At 40.6% G+C, this 21696-nt stretch overlaps 1 protein-coding gene across 2 annotated transcripts in view; it reads left to right on the top strand.

The window, feature by feature from the left end:
- Positions 1-21696, top strand: part of peli1b (pellino E3 ubiquitin protein ligase 1b) — a 53367-nt gene that overhangs the window by 6457 nt on the left and 25214 nt on the right. The window contains exons 1-2 of one of the 2 annotated variants that reach the window (XM_087850047.1): positions 11733-12035; positions 21100-21414. In XM_087850047.1, coding sequence (XP_087706173.1) covers positions 21332-21414 — 83 coding nt within the window. In that variant the 5' untranslated portion in view covers positions 11733-12035; positions 21100-21331. Of the gene's footprint in view, positions 1-11732; positions 12036-21099; positions 21415-21696 lie in introns of those variants that run through there. The other variant, XM_006783537.3, reaches the window with a different exon arrangement.

Below are 21696 nucleotides of genomic sequence, written 5' to 3'. Positions count from 1 at the left end.
TTTAGCATTTTTCCCCACTGTCCTTGAGAATAACGCCATATTACATTGTGGATATCACCATGGTCATAACTTGTAGGTTAAGCTAATCATTTATCCTTGTTCCTTCCTGTCTCATGCTTTCTTTCCCGCCTGGCCAGGTTTGTCCTGGATATCATTCAGCTGCTTTTCTAGTGTGTCTTTTCTCTGGCGGTCGAATGTACTCAGGCTTTACTGTGTTGAATATGGCAGTAGTAATCCTTGTTCTGCTCTGGGATCGACTGGCTCTGGAAATCTGTAACGCTCTCCATGGCTGCTTAGGGCTGCTTTTACAACTGCAGGGCAGGAAGACGGAGTTGATCAGGATGAACTGAATACATGTCTCAGTTATATATTTTGTCACAAAATACTTGAATGAAAAAAAAGGAAAAATATTTAATAATTTCTTTACAACCACGCGTACCTGTAATCTCTCAGGTGTCCCTATACAGGACGTCTGGACCAGGTATCCATTTAAAAGTTTGTGTTCTGAGAGTATTCGAAGTGGTATCACCTGGCTTACTGGCTTAAACAAGAGGCCAGTTTAAGTGCCAAAGAAACACACATCGCTCTTTACTGCTTTAGTCTAGTGTCTGCCTTTGCTTCTTCTGAAAATGCACCTGAATCGGACCCTGAATTAGATATTATAACCACTGGCACTCGTTAACAGCAGCTCTTCTCTTACTGATGTAGGTACTTGATTAGTTATTACTTTAATGGCGTAAAAATAGGCTAGTAGTTATTGGCTAAATGCTATAAACACAATCCTACAATCCTAACCTTTTGTTATTATATGAGGAGTCATCAAGACATTGTCTCCTGTTTAGACTTTAATTCGTAATATTTACTGAAGAATTTAAGCAATACAAGCGGTTATATCTCAAAGAACAAGAAATTACAGGCATATCATAATAAAATGTAATCAAGAGAACTGAGACTGGATATCTAATACTACATTTGGAGAGAGTGATATAAACGTTGCATGGCCAATACAGCCTCACTCCTTTAAAGTCTTTGGGCCATTTTGGCAAAATCAGCTAAAGAACTTAAATTCCAGCAATCCATTCAGAGCTGGCATTGGTCGATCCTCTGATTTTCCCAGTTCTGTACTCCAATTTACTCACGTACTTTCTATCATATCTTTCCCGCTCTTAACTGCAGACATGTCTCAGCTCGGCCTTCATGATTATTTCAAGCACATTTCCTGTTTTTTACAGCTTATCCTTATTCTTATTCTTATTTTCTCAATGAATCATTACCTTCATTATAAACTGTTACTATAGATTATTGAATTTAAACAAAGTCATCATCAGTTTAATGGATTTCAGAACTCTGAGTCGTATTATGGCTCCATACTAAACCGCTTGTTTGTGGTTTATAAGTGGCAGGGGCTTGGGGACATCAGCCCATTTTGACACTCCCTCTTTGCAATCATCGGTTGCACTTAGGGAGTGAAAAGGTGGATATTCTCCTCATCTTCCACTTCCTGTGTAAGGCTGTATTCGTCTGCCAGTAACTATTGCTGGGGTCAAGTAACTTCCTAAGATGAGCTTCCCATGGATTGATCAAGAATCATCATTTCGTCCATGTAAGGAGCATTCCTTATAGCTTGCCGATACACTGGTTCAGTTTTTGAAGGGTGGACATCCACAAGAGACTTGTGGCTGGTCTGTCACCATAAACAGATGGTGGGGTATCTTAGCGTACACTTGTGTAACTCCACACTTAATACGCCCTGCGCCATCTCTAAAGACAGCTTCCACTGTCGTGTAACTGGGCATTTTAAAGATGTTTTCCTACTCTTCTGTGGTAGCATTCACTTTGTTTCCTCATCTTATCTGTCCCATTGATTCATGTTCTTGGGTTATTGTGCCCTGCCTTTTCGGCTTGTGACACATGTGGCTTGACTCTTATCTTTGTTTCCTCTTGCCCCTCCTGTGGGTTGGTCCTCCGTTTCACTGGCATCTTTCCTTGTTCCAGAATAGAGGGGGTAAACTGGGGTAGGTTTAGGAGCCTAGATAACTTGCTCCCAGTTCAGCCCTTGGCTTCTTGCTCTGGGGCTCCTGGGTTGTGTCCTCATTAAGCCTGCAGCCTATATCAAAGTCTCCCTCCAAAAAACTCCCTTTTGCTCCATCTCTCATGTCTCGCTTTTCCCTAAGTGTTGCTATCGTTTTCCTTCTGAGCAGGCTTACAGGTTCTCTTCTTCTCCCCGCCTGCCTTCAGCAGTTTTTGCATATAGGCAGGTCTGGCTTTTGTCTTTGGCGTTCAGGTAGATGTTTTTACTGCCACAAACCTTTCTACACCAGCAGCTGACTCAGCTTTCTTGGGTTGTCGTTAAATTAGAAAACAAAACAGAACAGAAAAACACCTAGTTTTCCTCTAGTCTATTCAGACTTCTCAACTCTGCTTTAAAGATCTCTGGTTTATTACAGCAAAATGAGGAAAATAACTTTAATTCCAGAGTGATGTTCACAGCTGTTTGCCGTTGGTTGATCCTTTGAGGATCCTATTTTTACACTATCCTTTTGAAGTCCTTCCTTTATGACGACACATTCCTTGCAATGAAACCCAGTTCCTTCTGAAACATGGCTTTTTATACTCTTTCTATCATACCCTCCCCCAATCTTTCTTAACTTCAGACCTGTCTGTCTACAAACATACCCTCTATGATTATTTTATGCAGACATACTGTTTTTCCACAACTTATCCTGATTCTTTATGAAACTGAAAATTCTCATTTGCTCAGTGAATTTTAGTCTTTCTTTTTAAACTTTTACTATAAAACCCTGAATTGTATCTTTGCAGTTACATATTTTTCGGAACTGTGCACCTGGCTTTTAAGTCCTGTATTTGCTGTTTGCATGCCAGGAGCAAGGCGATATCAGTCCTTTTTGGTACAGTCTAATCTGTATCTGTGGGAAAACCCTGGGTGTTGTACAAACATTTACATTATAGACACATGAGGTTTAAAACTTAGAAAAAGTAAACATCTGAAGGATATGAAACATGAGGACATCATGTGTCACCAAACACAAGAGATTCCGATGACCATGAAGATAATGAAGAAAAAACATACTGCACAAACACACAGGTGTCAGAATTTAATATCCATGATTACATTTTGTAGTAAAGGTTTAAGTTTATTACTGTGATGAGTATCCAGGAAATAATGTACTTCAGTGTAATATCCTGTTCTGTAACTGTGATTATTGCTTATGCTTGATTCCATGTTTTTATGGCCTGCTTGTATTAAGATGTGAGTACAGAACATCCTTGTTGTACACATGCGTCAGTGTCTGATTGCATGTACCGCACATGCAATCATCCTACATTATATGTCTGCCTCTGTGATCGTGTCATTTTTGCATGTCTAAGACCTTGCGTAGGTTTGTGTCTTGTTACACGTCCACCTACGAGGCTGTTTGTCGTCTGTGTGTACAGTCTGCGTTCTTCCCTCTGAATCTTTAATGAGACTGTAACTCGAACACCAGCCCTCCTATTTCTACCCCTGCCTTCTGTCATCAGTTATCCTCCTCCCGGTGCAGCTCACGGGAAAACCAGACAGTAGACCTTCCCTGAAAACTGAAAAAAGATACCTTAGTTCCACAGTGGACAAAGCAGCACAGGGGCAAACTGTGACAGTAACCGTATGACGTTTTTTTCTCAACATATTAACATGCAAGCCTGCCCGGCTTTTTTTATATTTCGTAGCAAAAATTCATTTGTGTTCGGTCCCATATGGAAAAGATATATATAAATCTTATAAAGTTTCATACAATTGAAACTTGTATGTAAAGCATACAAGAGTGAAAACAGATATAAGATCCCTTGAAAAATTATATAAATGAAACATGTTTTGGACACTTCCTAAAACAATATATGAAAGTAATGAGAAAGTGGCTACTTTCATGAGTAAATCATATAAGCCTTATATGATTCACTATATGAAGTAGGCCACATCTTATGCAAGTCTTTTCTATATGGGGTGTTTCAAGGTGTGAATATTTGCTAGATGATTGTAACATGAAGATCTAAAGGTTTCTAGGTATTTGCTAGTGGAAAACCCAGAGTCCTCATAAACTGATGAATTGAAAGCACCACAGGAAATAGTAGCTTGTGATGTCAAAGATAGCCACATTATGTAGTATGAGACCATACTAGATTTCTACAAATGTCTGGCATTTGCTTGTCTGAAGCTTGTCTTGTATTAGAGGCCTTGAGGTAAAATTCATTTCTTTCATTTGCCAGACAAAATAGGGTTTACTGCTATAGCCAGTTTTTGGGAGAATCAAGGCTTATTTTAATTATTCTTAATTTAACACAGCCCAAGGTAGATTTTGGGAAGTCTGATTCACATGGATGTTATTCAGGAAAAAAACAGGAAAACATGGGAACCACCTCTGTTCTGTATTACTCATCCTGAGCTGCTTTTATTTGAGAGTAAAGATGCGGAAAGAAGGAAACACTGGGATGAGCCATGACACATTAGCCATGAGTCAGATTCACCTCTGTTCACAGTGGACTTAGTCTTCTAATATACCTAGCCTCCAGACAGTCCAACACTGGAGTCCCACATTATAAGACCTTGAGCGGATCTTGTTTCCGTGAGGGCGCTCTTGGATTTTGTGGCGCTGCAGTTCATTGGGGCTTCTGGAGCAACCAATGGTTTGTTTTAATTATTTAATTAAGTTCTCAGCAGGAATTTGATGCCAGAGGGGTTTGACTCCAGTGTCCCATTAGGAATGGTGTGTGTGTGTTGCCATTTTATACTAGGCAACATTTTTACTTTTGAAGGGAAATATGAGATGCTTTGTAAATGGATGTGCCATGTTCATGGTTAAAATTGGCCAGAGAGGTGTGAGATGTGTTGAGCTTGCAGCAGCATTTATGGGATGCTCCTGCATGTTTCCTTGCAGCTTTGATTTATACACAGAGCCCCTTGACCTTTGATGCCATCTTCACCATGTTCACATATGCTTTCAGCAACACAGCTCAGGTTTACATTCCTCACCTTGTCCCTAACGTTCAAGTCCCCTTCCTGACCTGCTCCACATATTTCATGCCTGGCTGTTTGTAGCTGATGAGTGCGAGCATTGTTGTGGCAACACTTCCTCCGGTCAAGTGCTTGGCCTCTGGCCCAAAGTGGATTATTGTAATCGGCCTTGTTAGCAACTACTCATTTTTTCCGCCATCGTCACAGCTATGGAAGATCCTCTTAAAAGTAGCTCAACGTGGCTTAATATTAGCCACAACTGTGTCTATGTAGACTCACTGTTTGAGTAACACCACATGGGAAATTGGTCTGCTTTGTGTAGAAGTTTATAAGGTCTCTGGCGTAAGCTAATGGTTACTCCAGAAAGCCCAAACACCACAGAAAATGGATGTCTTCTAATATGTTTCCATAAAAAGGGAGGAAATTTAACTCTAACTCACATACAAAATGACAGATGGGCTGAAGCTAATTATTTTTTTATTTGCCATACTAGAGAGCATATGTGCACCATCCTAGCTAGTCGTGTATGTCTGCTGCTTATTCACATTTACTTTAATGGTTTTTGGCTGAGTCTCCCTTCTTGTGTAAATCACAATCCTGCTCAGTTTTCATGATTAAGACAAAGAAAACCAAATGAGATCCAGTGAAGTCACATATATTTTGCAGCAGTCAGTTACAATAAACTGATATATGAATATGAATATTCAGTTTTTGGTACCGGAAGGTTTTTTGGTTTTTGTTTGTCTTCCAACTGGTATTTATGGACGACGCCTGGGTGGGCTTTTGTTGCATGCATGTAAACAGTGCATATGTAAATCAAAAGTGGGATACAGTGGCCAAAATACAGTCTCAAAACCATCTGCTGTCAGTAGATGATAAATGGCCTTTTTACAAAATTAATGAGCATTTGTATTTGGGCTATAAAGAACAGGAAGTCGTGGCCTACTTATTAATTATCCAGATATACACTGGCAATATTGAAAAGCAGGAATCACTGGTCTGATACATTAGGTGATAGCTGATGGGATTCTATTGATTTGGGTAGTGATTAAATTATCCTCATGATGAGATGACGAGTAGACTTGCAAGCTTGAGGAGGAACTCACAATTACCCTGCAGTAAAACCTAGATCCTGGATTTTTTCTCTTTTGCTTTGAATTTCTTTGAGTTTTTCTCTCTTTCAACGTTGGACTGCAAAGTCGAGGTTCACTGATAAATTTCCCAACCAGGCAGGATCAATTCAACATTTCAGTTTAAACCCGATGAACTAAAATGAGTCAAAAGAATTAAAATAATTTAGCTTGTGGGAATAACATCATATTATTTGATCTGGGCACACAACCACACGCAAAGTTTGGTGTAAAATATGAGCTTTTAGACACCAGTTGACTGGACCACAACAACTGAAGACGATCATTTTTGGGTAACTGCCCTGGCTTTTGAGAAGCAGAACTACTATACAGAAAGAACATGTATAATTTGGACAAATTACAACTTATTGAGTTAAATTCAAAGGAAAGAGACCACCAAAACTAAAAACGAAACAAAGGAGCCGTCCATGGATTTGCCCAATATATCTGTGCAAAGAGTTTTGTAGTGTGTGCAGTATAGAAGTTATAGTTGTAGTGTGTTGAGTTTCTGTTAAAGTGTGTTTTAGCTTCATTATTAGAAGTTAAACCTGGAGGTTAACTGAATTTGCCACCCTTTGTCTCCAGTTTCCTCTGAGCTGGACATGACTCGCTGTCTGCCTTACTGTGCCAACTGTTTTTTATCTTCTCCCTGTCGAGCAGCGTCATGGGGCTCATGTGAATCTAGCCTGACACTATGTGTTCATCCATCATGGTGTAAATACTGGACCACACACAGACGCACACTGGAGAGCACCTCCAGGGACCCCTGAACACGATAAGTGTGTGCCTGTCTGTGAGAGAGCAGGGAATTGGGACTTCCTGTGTGCATCGACACACTGGCTCGGTGTAAATCACTTTCAAGCAGGCCGAGCTGCAGGCATGTCTAATCCCAACAGAAATGATCCTATGGTCCTGTGAGGTTCTGTATTTAGTTAGCCTCAGAATAACATCAAAATTAAAATACATTTAAACCACTCACAGCCATACAAACAGTCATTTTATTTCAGTTTTATTGCTGAAACTACCACTCAGCAGCACGTGTTAGGAATTCCCACTTTGACTGCTATTGATAATGCCGTCTTATCTCTGTGTGTACACCCAGCTGAGCTGTAGGTGATGTAATTCACACTACACTAATTTTCGGTAGCATTGCATCAGCCGTGAATTTCCCAGACACAAGGTCGTCTTGGATTATAGTCTCTTTGGATGGAAATAACTCTCATGTACTCTTTGGGGGTTTATTTTATGACCAAAAAAATCTGTTTGATTAGAAATAAGTTTAATAGATAGAGAAATGGACTGATAATGAGCTATTGTGAACATAAAAAAATCTTTACATTAACTGTAAGAATTAAAATTTTACATTGTAGGAGGTGTTGTAGCCCTATTTCTTAAATCCAAATCACACCACTGAAGGAGAGTGTGAGCAGCATGGAAAATTAACGCTCGGCATTTGCCAAGCACAGGCAGATTTTGAGATTTTGTCTCGAAGCATCATCCAGTCAGTTTGGACAGTAACCAGCGGCCCTCTGGAACATCTCTCCACTCTGTAAAAAATTTACTGCTTTTGAGCAAGACTCATCGTTACTCATACCATTTCAAAGCCTTCGATGTTCTGTTTTACATGTGGTCAGTCGTGCATGTTCTGAGAAAGCAGCGGGTAGAGATGTGCAAGTTACTGTACATGTTTGTATTGAACCATTAAGCTTATCTCACCTTTATATAACAGTTAATAAGATAAAGTATTCAGAATGCATCTACAAGTGGTCTTGTGGATTATTTGTTTATTTGTAATAACACTCACCAGACAGGTTATTAGGTCCACCTGTTTAGTAGCAGGTTGGACTCTTTTGTCTTCACAGCTGCCTTAATTATTCATGGCATTGATTTAGTAAGGTGCCAGAAAGGTGGACCATTTTGAATTTGATTTTGGCTTCGTGAAATGGTGAGGCACCCTGCTGGAAGCAGCCATGAGAAGATGGGTTTGGCATTTAAATGATGCTCAGTTGGTATTAAGGAGCCCAAAGTGTACTACGCCACCACCTGCAGCCTGAACTGTTGATGTGGGGCGGCTGTAGGTCACGAGGTAGAGCAAGTCTACTGATTGGAAGGTTAGAGGTTCGATCCCTGGTTCCTCCAGTCTGCATGCCAAGTATTTTTGGGCAAGATACTAACCCCAAGTTGCTCTCCAATACATACATCGGAGTATTAATGTCTATGAATGTTAGTTAGGAAGCAGTAAAAAGCTTAGAAGAAAGTGCTGTGTGAATGGGTGTGATTGGGTGAATGTGGCATGTTGTATAGAGTGCTTTGAGGACTCCGAGAGAGTAGAAAAACACTATATAAAAATCAGTCCATTTACCATTTGATACAAAACAGGATGGATCCATGCTTTCATGTTGTTTGTGCCAAATTCTGACCCAACCATAGAAACTGAAATGTGTGAACTGTAGCCTCAGTTTCCTGTTCTTAGCTGACAGGAGTGGTTTTGCTTCAACATTTAATGTGTGTTTTGTGTTCAGAGATGCTCTTCTGCATGTCCTGGTTGTAACAGGTGGTTATTTGAGTTTCTGCCAGCTTGAAGCAGTTTGGGCTTTCTCCTCTGGCCTCTGGCATCAGCGAGGCATTTTCACCCAGAGAACTGCTGCTCACTGGATATTTTCTATAAATGTCCAAAAAACCCTAGAGATGGTTGTGTGGGAAAATCCCAGTAGATCAGCAGCTTCTAAAATACTCGGATGCCATCTGGCATTAACGACCAATCATCTTTCCTCATTATTGTGATGCCCGGTTTGAACTCCAATGGGACAATGACTTTTGAAAATGACTATGTCTAAATGCACTGAATTGCTGCGATGTGATTGGCTGAATAGATTTTTTTTTTTTATCAGCAGGTGTACCTAAGGAAGTGTCTGGTGAGTGTGTGTCTATTCCTGATACAGTATTAACTGAGGGGCCCAGTTTAATTAAATTGGGATCATTTTGAATTGTGAATTGTGCAGAGCGACTCTAGTAGAGTCCAAAAAGCATGGCGCTGGACTGAGGACTCTTAAGTGTAGACATAAGTGGAAGGCCACTCATGAGAACAAACAGTGTACACCTTTCACAGAGTCCATTTCCGTGCCATGTCCCGGGTGACTTCCTTAGAGTTCTCCTCCTCTTTCCTTTCTTTTCATGTCCTGTAATGTTAACACCAGCTGTTCATGTCCATCGATCTAACCATGCTGACAAAGGAAAACACAGACAGAAAGAAAAGAGAGAGAATCTATCATCACGTTTGCTCACCCTCCTGCTTCCCAGATCACTTTCTGAATCATCGAGCATCTAATCTTCCCAGTGTGCAAACTAATCTTCCTCAACTGACCCAACCGTGCAGCTATGCACTGAAGAGGAGACCCTGAAAACAAGCCTGCACCCACACAAATGCATTTCACTTCACACAAACGCTCACAGTGGATTTGAAAATCCCCACACACAACCTCCCACACCCAAACGGAACTCTCCAAAATACTTAACCATAATTTGTAGGGTTAACACATGATTTGGCTTGTTATTGGGTCTTGTTAGGATGAAACTGGGTTTTTAAGACCAACAGCACTTACGAGGATGAGGTTTATGGTCAAGACTCTGCAATCCTCCTGTTTTTTTTCTACGGCCGTAAAAGCTCCAGCATGATGTGCTGGATAATGCTCTGTTTTAGTCACCATTTGGAAAAACAATGAAAGACATTCCAAGAACCTGCAGGAAGCCTTTCATCTCAAGCTCTTTCCTTCTTTGAAAGCCATAAAGAGACGACTGATGTCAAGACCCGTGAGGCTTTTTTATTGTTATGTTTACACCGCCATCTGCATCAAACTTGTTGTTTCGCATTTGGTTGTAATTTGTTTGTGGGCGTCAGCGTCTGGATTATTAGCACTTTGACCTGATGCTGTAAAGATTAATCGTGTGACGGGTTAGTTGCGGAAAAGGCCTTCTCACTGCTCTTTGGATGTGAAAAGGCTGAGCTAATAATTTATTTAAACAAACATCTTGTCTGCTCTCATTAAAGGTAAAGAGGCAGAAATTATTCTCATCGGCTCACTGAAAGTTAGACTCATTCTGGTCTTCCTGATCAGCTGCAATCGTTGTGTTTTTATTCTTTTTTTAAAAAACTTTTTTAATTGGAAATCATAATCTGGCAGACAGCTAACATTTTGAGTCGGCTGAGAAATTGGCTCTTCCATCAACCAGCTGGTGTTTGAGGTTTGTGATTTGAGCCATCTGACTCCTCCCCCACATCGAGATTCTTCTAGGAAAATAAAAATCACAGTTGTAAGCTTGACGCTGTTCTCTTTTTTTCTTATGCTTTGTTTAATAGATGTTTTTACCTAATTGTAAATGTTTAACCCGACCCTTGAAGTCTACAGTGGCTGCTTTGTAGTACAAAAGAAGGTTCTACACTAAAGCTCCTTTAGTTTCTTTCTTAAGACAAAATATTGCTGCCATTGTGTCAGCAAAGGTTTCTCATTTTACAACGTTTGTATCAATTTTTGTTATTCTGTCATATTTTAGGACAACTTAAAATGACTGAGTTAAAACACTTTATAAACTTGTCCTTAAAGTAATATTTTTGAAGAAATATGTTATTTCTCTCAATAAGATTAACTCGATGATTATGTCATCATATAGAAAATAACTGACAGATCAGTGAGAGGAGATGGTAGAACCTGAAATTCCACTTGCAGGTTACAAGTAAACTTCTCAAAACTCGTCTTGCCCAAGTTGCCCGCCTTATTCCCTTATAGGGTGCTGGAACACCCTTAAAGTGTATAAATCCCTTTTGCGGGAAGCATTTAAAGCCAAATATTCCCCTCGGTTTGGAAATATGAATTTCAGGCCCCGTGATGGCTGGTGCAGGCCGTCACCGTAGTTACATATAAAATTTACATTTGCACTTCACTCGAGTGAATAATGTTATGACAGAAATGTGCTTCTGCACTTTGGATAGTAGCAGGAATTACATTTCAAATTTGCAGCTATGAGCGAGGGGCTTTGACCACAGCAGCAATAACCTCCTCTCTGTGAAGGTCATTCCTCAAGGCCACGAGCTTCTGCACTCAGATTTGTTTTCGCTGCTCTGCTGAGCTCAAGAAGCTTACCCTGGTTTCCATGCAGAACGCAAGTTAGGCAGATTGGGAGTGTGACGGGGACAAAGAGTTTTGTTTTTCACATTCTTGGTGGTGTGAGATGATTATCCACTGGATGAGGATACAAAGATTTTAATTCACTTTAGAAAAAGCACAGTGAATATTTATAAACTTCCTCTGTGCTCTATCTTGATGGTATCCTTAAATCTGTACTAAAGAAGGTTACTTGTGCAGGTAAAAGAAATCATTTCTATATGAGAATTTAGAGGCATCTTAAAAACAGTAAAAAAAAAACTGCTCATGCATTCGACCATTTTTTGGTTGATGGGAACCCTCTTTGGTTTTGCTGCACTGTAACCATCTTTGATGTTCAGGCTGGTACCTAGAAATACTAACCTGACCTGAGTGTCGGAGGAAGGCATAGTGGGTGGGAGCAGGTGTCTTACTGACATTACCATAAACCAACACTTGTACCAATAAAGTATTTTTGTAAATTCAGTTGGAAAGTAGGACAACACCCACTGTATCTCTGAAGTAGCTCAGAATATCGTGATGTTTTTTGTTTGCTGTGGTTTTCTCATATTTCACTTGTAAGCATCACTGTTTCAAGAGCTTTCAGCTGTGACATAAAAAGGTTTCAGCACAGATTGCAATTAGAGCTAAAACGTTTGTCACAGCACGGCTGTCCTTCAGCACCATCGAGCATCTCTCTTGCTGCTCTACATTGCCGTGTTCTCTGTTTACAACAGTTTTTTTCATCTCTCTATTGCAGTAAGTAGACTAAATAAGTCTGCTCAATAGGGCAGTTCGATATAATGATATATATCGGATGACGATATAAAAACGTCTATCGCTTCATTTTACGCTATCGTTTGTTTCATGGTGTCGCAAAATAAACTGTTTACGGCAATATTTTTTCATCGTTTTGATGGTCAGTGTAGTGGCTATATTAATTTGTTAAACTTCTCTCTTTCTCTTATATTTTATATAACCACACTACGGACGTTTATGCGTTGTCGTTAGCAACAACGACGGTAACACCATCGCGTGTCCACTTGCTTATGTTCCACATAAACCTTTCACAATAAAGCTCAAGATCCTGTTGAGACTTTTCAAAATAAACTGAATCACGTGAAAGAGCAGATTATTTACGGATGAGAAGTAAAAAAGAGCGGCCAGGTGCTAAAAAATAAACCTTAGACTCAAACGTTAGAACAGGCTTTTCCCTGCAGAACGCCGTGTAATAAATACTCACAAAGAAAACGGCGGACGTTACAACTTATGTCTAAAAATGTGTGGTTTCATGCATCGGTTAAAACACTCGACTCCAGCTACATGACACACAGCTGGAAACACTTCCCGCAAGTCGAGCTGCCTGAGATTCACAGAATTTACAGAAAATGTTAAATTTTTGTGATTTATATCGTTATCGGGACGATAGAATTCTTATATCAGAATATAAGATTTTGGTCATATCGCACAGCCCTCCTGCTCAGAGTTAAGGGGCAATCATAAATAACTGATTGATCAATCCTTTTAAGCACTAAAATGAAGACTTTTGGATATTTTGCTTGAGCAGCGACGTTTGCATTTAAGAAGACGTCTCACCTCTCCCTACCCTGTCGTATTTGTTTCCAGCTGCTTGTGTGCAGATTCAGCAGTTTCTCTAACCATACTCCACCGACTGACAGTACAGTAGTGCACATCATGTTATGTGTCTATTTTTCTGACTGCAGATGTGACTCTGGGTTCTTTGAATGCAGAGTTGACTTTGGCACTGTTGTCTTGAACTTAGCACCTTTCTGTAAAGTGAGCTCTGGGCTCGAGATGCAGGAAAATTCAGTTCACACTAGCGCGGTGCATTAGAATTTCTGATTTTATGCACACATGATGGAAAGAAGTTAAAGCCCCCGTCATGTCGCTGTTTCTCGGCCCGATGGCGGAGGGAGAGATTCTGTTTTTTAAAAAGCTGCGAGCTTTTAAAGCGCACGTGATTCTGCTGCTCAGCACGAAACAGCTGGGGAGCTCAAAGCTCCTCGCTTGCACGCCATTCATAGGAAACATGAAAGGTGTGAGATGCCTAAAAGCCTCAGCGTTTGAGGATGTGGTGAGAGCCAGTAATACTGGGATGATTAGGCATATGATGACCTTCATCACAAAGAGCTTTGATTAAGATCACAGGAGCCACAAGTGATGAGATGAGCTTATTTCTTTCCTCACGTAGAATTCTCGTTTTTACACAGAAGCCCAAACTAACAAACCAACAGTTACCTATTTTCAGCCTGCATTGGATTATATTTACTGTTAAGCAAGCAGGCAGAATACCCGGGCAGTTTGTGTGTTTGTGACTTTTGAAGAACAATAATATGAGGTGGATTTTATTTCAGAAACTCAGTTATTTAAAAATTTAGCATCGCCATAAACTGTGTTGGATTATAGTAGCATCAAATGCAGCTTTCATCTTTGCTATTAAGATAAAGGGGAAGTAAAAAAAAATGAATTTGCTAAAACTGGAATTTAAAGATCTCCTCTCTAATTCTGTACAACTTCACACTAAAAACACGACAAAGTCCAGGTTATCTTTTCACAAAGCAACAGGTATTTCATATTAAATACCTCATCTAGTCCAAAGGGGCTAAAACATGCCATCCCCTTTGACTCTGTACCAGACATCTGTGATTATTTATTGATCGGATGACCCACTTTGCCAGGAGGATTTCATTACCGCTTTCCAGTAATGAAGATGCTGCACTGTAGGAGGTCCTGGTTTTCTTTCCTTCCTAATCAATCTTAGGTGTCCAAAGTCCTTCTTTAGTCTTTCTCTGTCCTCTTGAGCATCTTTTCTTGACAAATCTTGCTAATGTATAGGCAGGACCTCCACCTAAAACATACGCTCAAACAATAACTTCATTTGGGTTTTTACATTAGATAAAGTTAATAGAATAACACTGCACTTTTAGCTTCTATATTGAAGTCTGTCTCTGTTGGGATTTCATTAGAGCTGCTTGTAGGAATTGTGGCACCAAAGTAGGAATTTAAATCACTTAAAAATGTCCCTAATATGTAGATAAGTGTCCGTTTTGGGAGGTGTTTTCACATGAGCCAAGCTGAAGGCCTTAGGCCAGCAGCTCATGCATATCAGGACCTGCCTTCTCACTCAGTCGTGCACTAGACTTTGCGGAGTAGTTAAGGGATTTCCTGCATACAGAGCCAAAGAAACATCATTGGAACTGTAATAAAATTATTTTCCTAAACCATTCCATTAAACTGGGGACCATTTACTCTATCTAATAGACAGTTTTATTTACCAGGTGGTCAGCAATAGCAGTTCCTGAACCAGGAACGACCCTGTTAGCTCTATTTTCTGACCCATTTCGGGTTCCTGACCTGCCAGCCGAGAAACACGCTGCCTCTGTAGTTATGTTGTTTGTTTCAACAAAGCTGTGCTTTGTGATCCTGAAAGTGTGTCAGCCTTTAACTTACCATAACACAACCCTTTTTAAGAACTGCACACATTTTAACTCAACATGAAAGCATTGTGCTGGATTCAAATCCTGCAGAGATCTCTGTTAAGTGTGTGGCGTGGGGGGCTGATGCAAGCTCGGTTTCACTGGGCACGGCTCTGCGTTGCTCATTGGCATACACTAAATAGCACAGTTTGACATGTTGCACTGTTGCTAAGTTGGCGATGCATTAAGAAGAAGAAGTACAGCTGCTATCCTGCATGCAAATATGAAAAATTTGGTGTGTGTTCATCATGTGTTGAGCTCTTTTGGAAGCCGGTGAGAATAGCAGGTGCCTTCATGAAGTAAACTTTTCAGAAGGCTTTTGATTTTGAAGCTTCTGCTCTCGCTGTCAGCAGCTCGCCGTTACAAGCAGTGACCACGGCCAGCAAAGTCAGCCTTTCTGAGATCTGGCCCTATTGTTGTAGGACTGTGTCTCGGTCGCTAAGCAGCACTTGGCATGCAGCCACACGGAGCTCTATGTCATGAAGAGCTGCAGAGGCCGAGAGCTTAGTCAGACACACATTAAAAAAATTATATACACGCCCATGCAGTGTATGCAACGTATGTGTACAGGGGACGTCCTTTTTAAACAGTTTGCTCCCCCTCAGCTCCTCCAGTTTATGGATATTATTAGTCCGTAATACAAAAAGCATTTATTTTCCTCAGAAAGATGATTCTTTAAGCAAATGATGTGGGCAGATTAACAAATTGTTGAAACCAAATTAAAGCAGAGAAGAGCTGCCAGAAAATTAATCCGCAGCACTCTTTATCGTTGCTCAGTTTTTCTCTTGAGTGAAAGCACCCACTTGTTTTTAAAGACATGTAAAGTGTGTATGTGAAGACGCCAGCAGTGACAAAATATTAGATTTGAAGAGTTTTTGTCTGTAGAGCAAATGATTGATCTATTAGCCAAAAAATAACTTTCAGATTAAATGATTGTGTTTGTTCGTTATGGTCCACTTTGCTGTCCATTTAGTGTAGCTTTGTTTGAACATGGCTGAGTCCATAAATGTGCATCCAGCACCGCAAATCCCACCTCATTTTTTCACCATTACCTCGGTCGTGTTTTAAGAAAAATCCAGAATGCGCAGTTTTTGTTCCTGAAGAGGCAGCTACTGGTTTTTCTGAGCTGAGACAGAAAGATCAACATCCTGGAGCCGCTTCCAGTAATGAAACCCACAGCATCCTGACCTGTTTTTGCTTTGTTTTCAATGTCTAGATCCATTGGAAAAAAATCAATTCCCAGTGAGTCAGCCAACAGTTTGCTTAGCACTGCTGATTGTGCACACGTGTGTGTGTGTGTTTTTGTACAGTAAGACGTGTGTTTTCACGTGTGCTGATAATTCAGAGTCGTGGTTTGGGGTTAGGGAGTTTAACCTCTTCTGTAAGAGGAGCATGTGGACTGCATCTAGTTTCACAGTAGTGTCTAGTGTCGGGATAAGCTGAGAGGATTCACTGCTCTTCTCAGCACCTGCTGAACTCTGCTCTTCAAGTGTCAGCAATGCCACAACAGTTTTGGCTAATCTAAGTAAGTCATAATCTTTCTGATGGGGTGAAATGACCTGCCTGATCATCTGATATTGTCTAGTCTGAGCCAGATACTGCACGTTGGAATTTTTGTGAATCTTCCACAGTGATCTGTGAGCACATAGTCGTCACCAGTTGTCTTTTTTATTACCAAGTTCTCAGTCAAATACAATAATCAGCTAATCTGACACTGTGACCATTGTATCAGATACAAATAATGTGTAGTCCCAGCTTGGTACCAGATGTACTAACACTGAATATAGCTGCGTTGTCGTTGTCTAGTAACAATAGTTTTCAAATCCCAAAAAGTTGATTCTGTTCATCTGGACGTAGCGTTTTCAGTGGGAGAAACGTTTCGTTACTCATCCAAGTGACTTCTTCAGTCTCAGCTGACTGCAGGTTTTCTCAATCTTATAAACAGTGAATTTACATAATGACTGAAACCAGCCTGCTGAAGGAACAATGGGCTGGGAGAGCAGTTCCTTGCTCATTAATATGCAGATGCTCATGACCATTGATCAACAACCACTGATCAAAGCTCATTGATCAAAGACCACTGATCAATGGCCATGAGTACTATTCAAAGAGAGTTGAGGTATGGCTGCAATCACAGCATTGCAAGATGGCGAAAGATGTACCCTTAGGCCCCCTCCTCGATTCAGAGATGGTCTTTCCCTTTTCACCTAAATGGCCTCCTTGACTCCGCACTCAAATCAGCGTTCCTCCCTGTCCAGGATGTGTACATCCTCGTCATTAAAAGAGCGTCCACTAGTCTGTAGGTGTAAATAGACTGCAGAGTCCTGGCCTGACAAGGTGGCTCTTCTGTGTTGTGCCATCCGCTTCACCAGAGGTTTTTTGGTTTCCCCGATGTATAAATCCTGGCAATCCTCCTGGCACTTAACAGCGTACACTATGTTACTCTGTTTGTGTCGGGGGACCCGATCCTTGGGGTGGACTTAATTTTTGTTTTTTAGTTTGAAAAAGACAAGACATGAGTTAAACTCAAGCTCTTTTTATTGGCCACAAAGAAGTGATGTCTGTGGTTGCAAAAAGGGGCAATGGCAAAGCAGTCCTGGGCCATGACATCACTCATTTCCAGTCATATTGAAGTTTCAAAAAGGAGGATTTCCCAGTTGCCTGTCAGTCACAAGTTGTTAACCACCACCATTAACCAACATAGTCCCCCTCATTCTTGTCACATCTGGTTTCACAACGCCAAGATGGTGGCAGAAAAAGCAGATTTTGAGGTTTTGTGGGGAACATCATGGTAACTGCATCCATATTTTGCTGTCTACTGTCATTCCCCATAGACACTCTTTTTAAAATACCCAACTTTAGAGCTTTAAAAAGCTCACAGGTTGAGCTCATCCACTTGGATACTAGAGTTTATCTATCTGATGAATAGGTGTCATGACAAAGGTATGACAAAGGTCAGGCATCTAAATATGGTCACCTCTGGCTCCAAAAAATAATAGAGAACGTGGTCCAAAACCAGTGAGTAATATCACTGTGGCTGCATGGATCTTTTTGTATAGCAGTTTATGACTGCATGAGCATTTAGCATGTAAAGCGTCTAGCTCCTAAAAATCTTGGTTGTGATGCCCTCATCTGAGTACTTAAAAAACAACTCCTCCCTCATGTTATTTTTTCTCATGTTATCACGAGAGATCCGATTACTGTCAGCAAGACCAAGAAGTAGGTTTCTGGGTCATTAAAAGCTGCCCAAAGCTGAACCTGGGAAAGCCTTTCTTCACCAGTGAACTAAATTATGTAAATGTGTTCTCACCTCTAGAAACTGCCACTCAAGTGTAAACCACAATGCAGTGTTTCCCCATGCTCGCTGCTGTAATATTTACTCGTCTCCAGGTAACGTTTTGAGCTACTGCGAGCTTAATTTGCACATGACACGTCGAAGCAGTAGAAAAAATGAGAGTTGGGTGCACCACTGATACCCACAGCTTGTCACAACTGATCGGCCTGAAAGCGGCGCTTGTGGTGGTATAAACACTCTGACTTCCTGTTTCTGTGTGGGAACTGTTTATGTGTATGCATCTACCATTTAGCGCACAGAGGCATCTTCCTCCTAGTAACCCACTGAGCATATGAGCTGTAGGCGTAATCAGCAGACTTCTAAAAGTGAGGGCAACAAATCATATCAGACTTTGTTCTGCACAGCATGGTACTGTGCGTTCTATTTCGTGTGTGCACTGTTCTTAACAGCAGAACAAATTTTTTTAATATATATTTTGGGAAGTAGCTTTTTCATTTCTGGAATAGTTTGATGAGAGATGCCTTTCCATAAAAAGCTTTCCTCTGAACTTCCAGATTCTGTTCCAGAGGTAAGAAAACCTCATTCACAATACATTTGACACTTGTTACTGTGATAATTCGTTCTGTTAGGATGGCAAGCGAGTTAAACACATCTGAGAAATGTACAGTGTAAAAGTGTTTTAATGGCCAGCTTGCCTATAGAAGGCTACTGATGCTGGTGGTATGGGGACTTGGAGTAATTGGAGAGCGCGGCACAAGCAGAGGTTTTACGACCGTGTGGCGTGAGTGTGCAGTTTTGTTGCCTTTGAGATGATTGCTTAAGAGATGGAAACCAGGTCTGCAAACATTCATAGTCAGCTGCTGTCTTCAAAGCCACTTTGGTGTGGCAAAGTGGCTCTGCTGTCAGTTTGTGATTGCATGGCTCAAGGTGGCAATCTTACATTTGTGAGAATATGATGATTGACTGTGACAACTCTGCGAAAATCACAAAGATTTTGCTGTCTGTAGCAGATCTGTTGTTCATATTAACTACTTGCATTTAGATTCCAGTTGAAACCTCACACATCTGAAACAGAAATTGAGAAATTTCTGCTCAAATAGGTAATTTCTGCAGGACGGCAGTTTAACTGCAGCATGGCTTAGGCGCTCACCTATGCCATGCTGCGTAGGACACCTGTTATTAGTGGTTTTGGTGCTACAAATTCAGACTTTATTTAACAAACTAATAATCACTAAGTAAGTAATTCTAACCACAAGTTGAGGGCTTGCAGTCAGGTCAGACACATCTGTAATAACAAAAATCTTCGATAGCAATTTAGTGGCCAGTTGATCTCAGATTAAAGAAAACCAACCCCTGGAACAAGCTTTATTTTCTGGACAGAGGCCAGTGGTCCTGATGCCTCTGGTGTTTTAGTCTTATGCAAAGATGAATCTCTTCTAACTTTGGTCCTAAAACAAGTCTAGTCTATTAAAGGAAGATTTTGTGAGTTGTTTAATTATCATCTACAAGCCACGTCCTTGGATTCGGGCTCGATTTGATTTTAAATGGTGTACTCTGATGCTCCACAAGCGCTCATATAACTGTTGCCTTTAGTTCAAACTAAATAGGGCATTGTGCCTTAAATATTTATTTGAAAGGCCTCTGCGTGAACCTAACGCTCAGTCTTTTGGGATTGTATTAGCCTCGCTAAGAGTACTGAGAAACAACAAACCTACCCCCACTCTTCATCAAAACACTTTACTTCCTATACTTAATTCATGCACTCTCTAAGCAAATAGGCACTCTGGGAATATTCTGCTTCATATGTGGAGGGTTGCCTGGAATTGAAGTGATAATATTCTTATTTGGAAAGATGTGCATGCTGTTTGATTTTTGTTTTTTTACCTTGTAATTGGAAGAGAGGGGGACTTACACAAGAAAGGTCGTGAGTTAAATTTAAAGTAACAGGAAGTCCATCCTCTCCATTTTTCTCATGCCTTCTTTTCTCACACACACTCTCTTTCTCTTCTCCTTTCTTTGATTTCCTGTGTATTTAGAAAGTTGTGTGTAAATGCTGACTTCAGAAAATGACTCAAAGCGCTTTACGCAGGCACCCAGATAAGTCAGCAGAAAGATTTCCCATCCAGACATGTGAAGGTGTAGACATTTGCCTTTATTTATTTAATCTGCGGAAGTTTAAGGTTGTCTATTGTGACCATAATCAGACCACACGGACTGATTACGGTCACAATATGGCCGTGATATTCGAAAGAATATCAAAAGAGCATCTTAATTGACTTCAGACATTCCGCAGTTTAAAAAGAAGAAGAAAATATAACCATATGACACCTGTTCTGAGGTCATTACTTTGGCTTTGCGTTAAATTTAGAATTGATTTTATTTTAGTGGATGTTAGTAAGGCCCTGCAACATCTGGGACCGTAATATCGCTCAGACATGCTTGTAAACTGTGAACCAGCTCGACCCCTCGTGTAATCTGGAACAGACTGCCTGGATATTCTTTTGGTCGACACCAGCACTGGTGAAGATTCAGGAAAAACTTACCAAATCATTTCCATCTATCTCCATCTGTCATCGGTTCTGGTCTCATTTATAATTATCAGTTTATTTCATTTCTGCTTCTTCTGTTGTTTTAATTACCATCTTTTATGGGGTTAATTTATAAGTCTTATTTACAAAGTTTTGTGGCTGCAGCCGCCTATAATTTTGATCCCCGTACACAAAGATTTGGTCTTAATGTCATTTCATTCATCTTCATTTAAAGTGGCATTAAAGGACTTACACATGTGGAGCCCCTATAAAGGACAGCCTCATGATTGAGGGCTTGTTAAAATCTTAAACTCGTAGTTTATTCTATAAGTGAAGATGAAAGGATGCCCAACTTTGTAAAGTCTTTAAGGTTTTACTTCTCAGCCTGAGGTGAAAATAGTAAAGTAAACTGCGGAAAAAAGAAAAGTGTGTATCTAAATGATCTGATACCAGGACTGTCTGTGAGTAAACACACTAATCTTTGTGTCTTTGTCACTTTTCAGTGTAGAACAAGTGGAGCTACAAGAGACGGACCCATGAAGCATGACAGGGTGGAGCTGAGGCTCAGCTGACCCTTCCCCTTCCTTCTTCTCCTTATTCTCCCCAGTGCTCCATTCGATCAGCACCAACCCCCTCCCTTCCCCTCGTTGCCCCTTCCTTCCTCCCGTGACCCCGTTGCATCTCACCCATCGTTCCTTGCCTCCAATTCCTCCAGACCTCAATCAACCGTGCCCAATGTACTCCCCGGAGCAGGAAAACATCTCCACCACCGCCTCCACCAAAGTGCCAGTGAAGTATGGAGAGCTCATTGTGCTAGGGTAAGCAGATGACAGATACTCAGCCTCACATCCAGAACACACATTTTTGAATTTGTATTATTTTTATGCAGTTATTTTTGTCTGTTAACCTTCTTACTGTATTAGTAAGTGTTTGAGTCTGGGCAGCCGACTCCTCCCACAGGAGTTGAGCAACCAAACTTGACACACAGGTACATCTTAGGCCCAGAAAGGTTCTTATCTATATCAGATATGATGACATTGTCACATTGCCTAGCAACCACCTAACAGCAGCCTAATGTGACCTCTTTTTTTTTAGCATTT

The sequence above is a fragment of the Neolamprologus brichardi genome, chromosome 13 (assembly GCF_056152115.1).
Source record: "Neolamprologus brichardi isolate AB-2024 chromosome 13, ASM5615211v1, whole genome shotgun sequence".
Taxonomy (NCBI): Eukaryota; Metazoa; Chordata; class Actinopteri; order Cichliformes; family Cichlidae; genus Neolamprologus; species Neolamprologus brichardi.
Note: the sequence above shows the minus strand (reverse complement) of the source record. Positions and strands in the feature narration are given on the sequence as shown.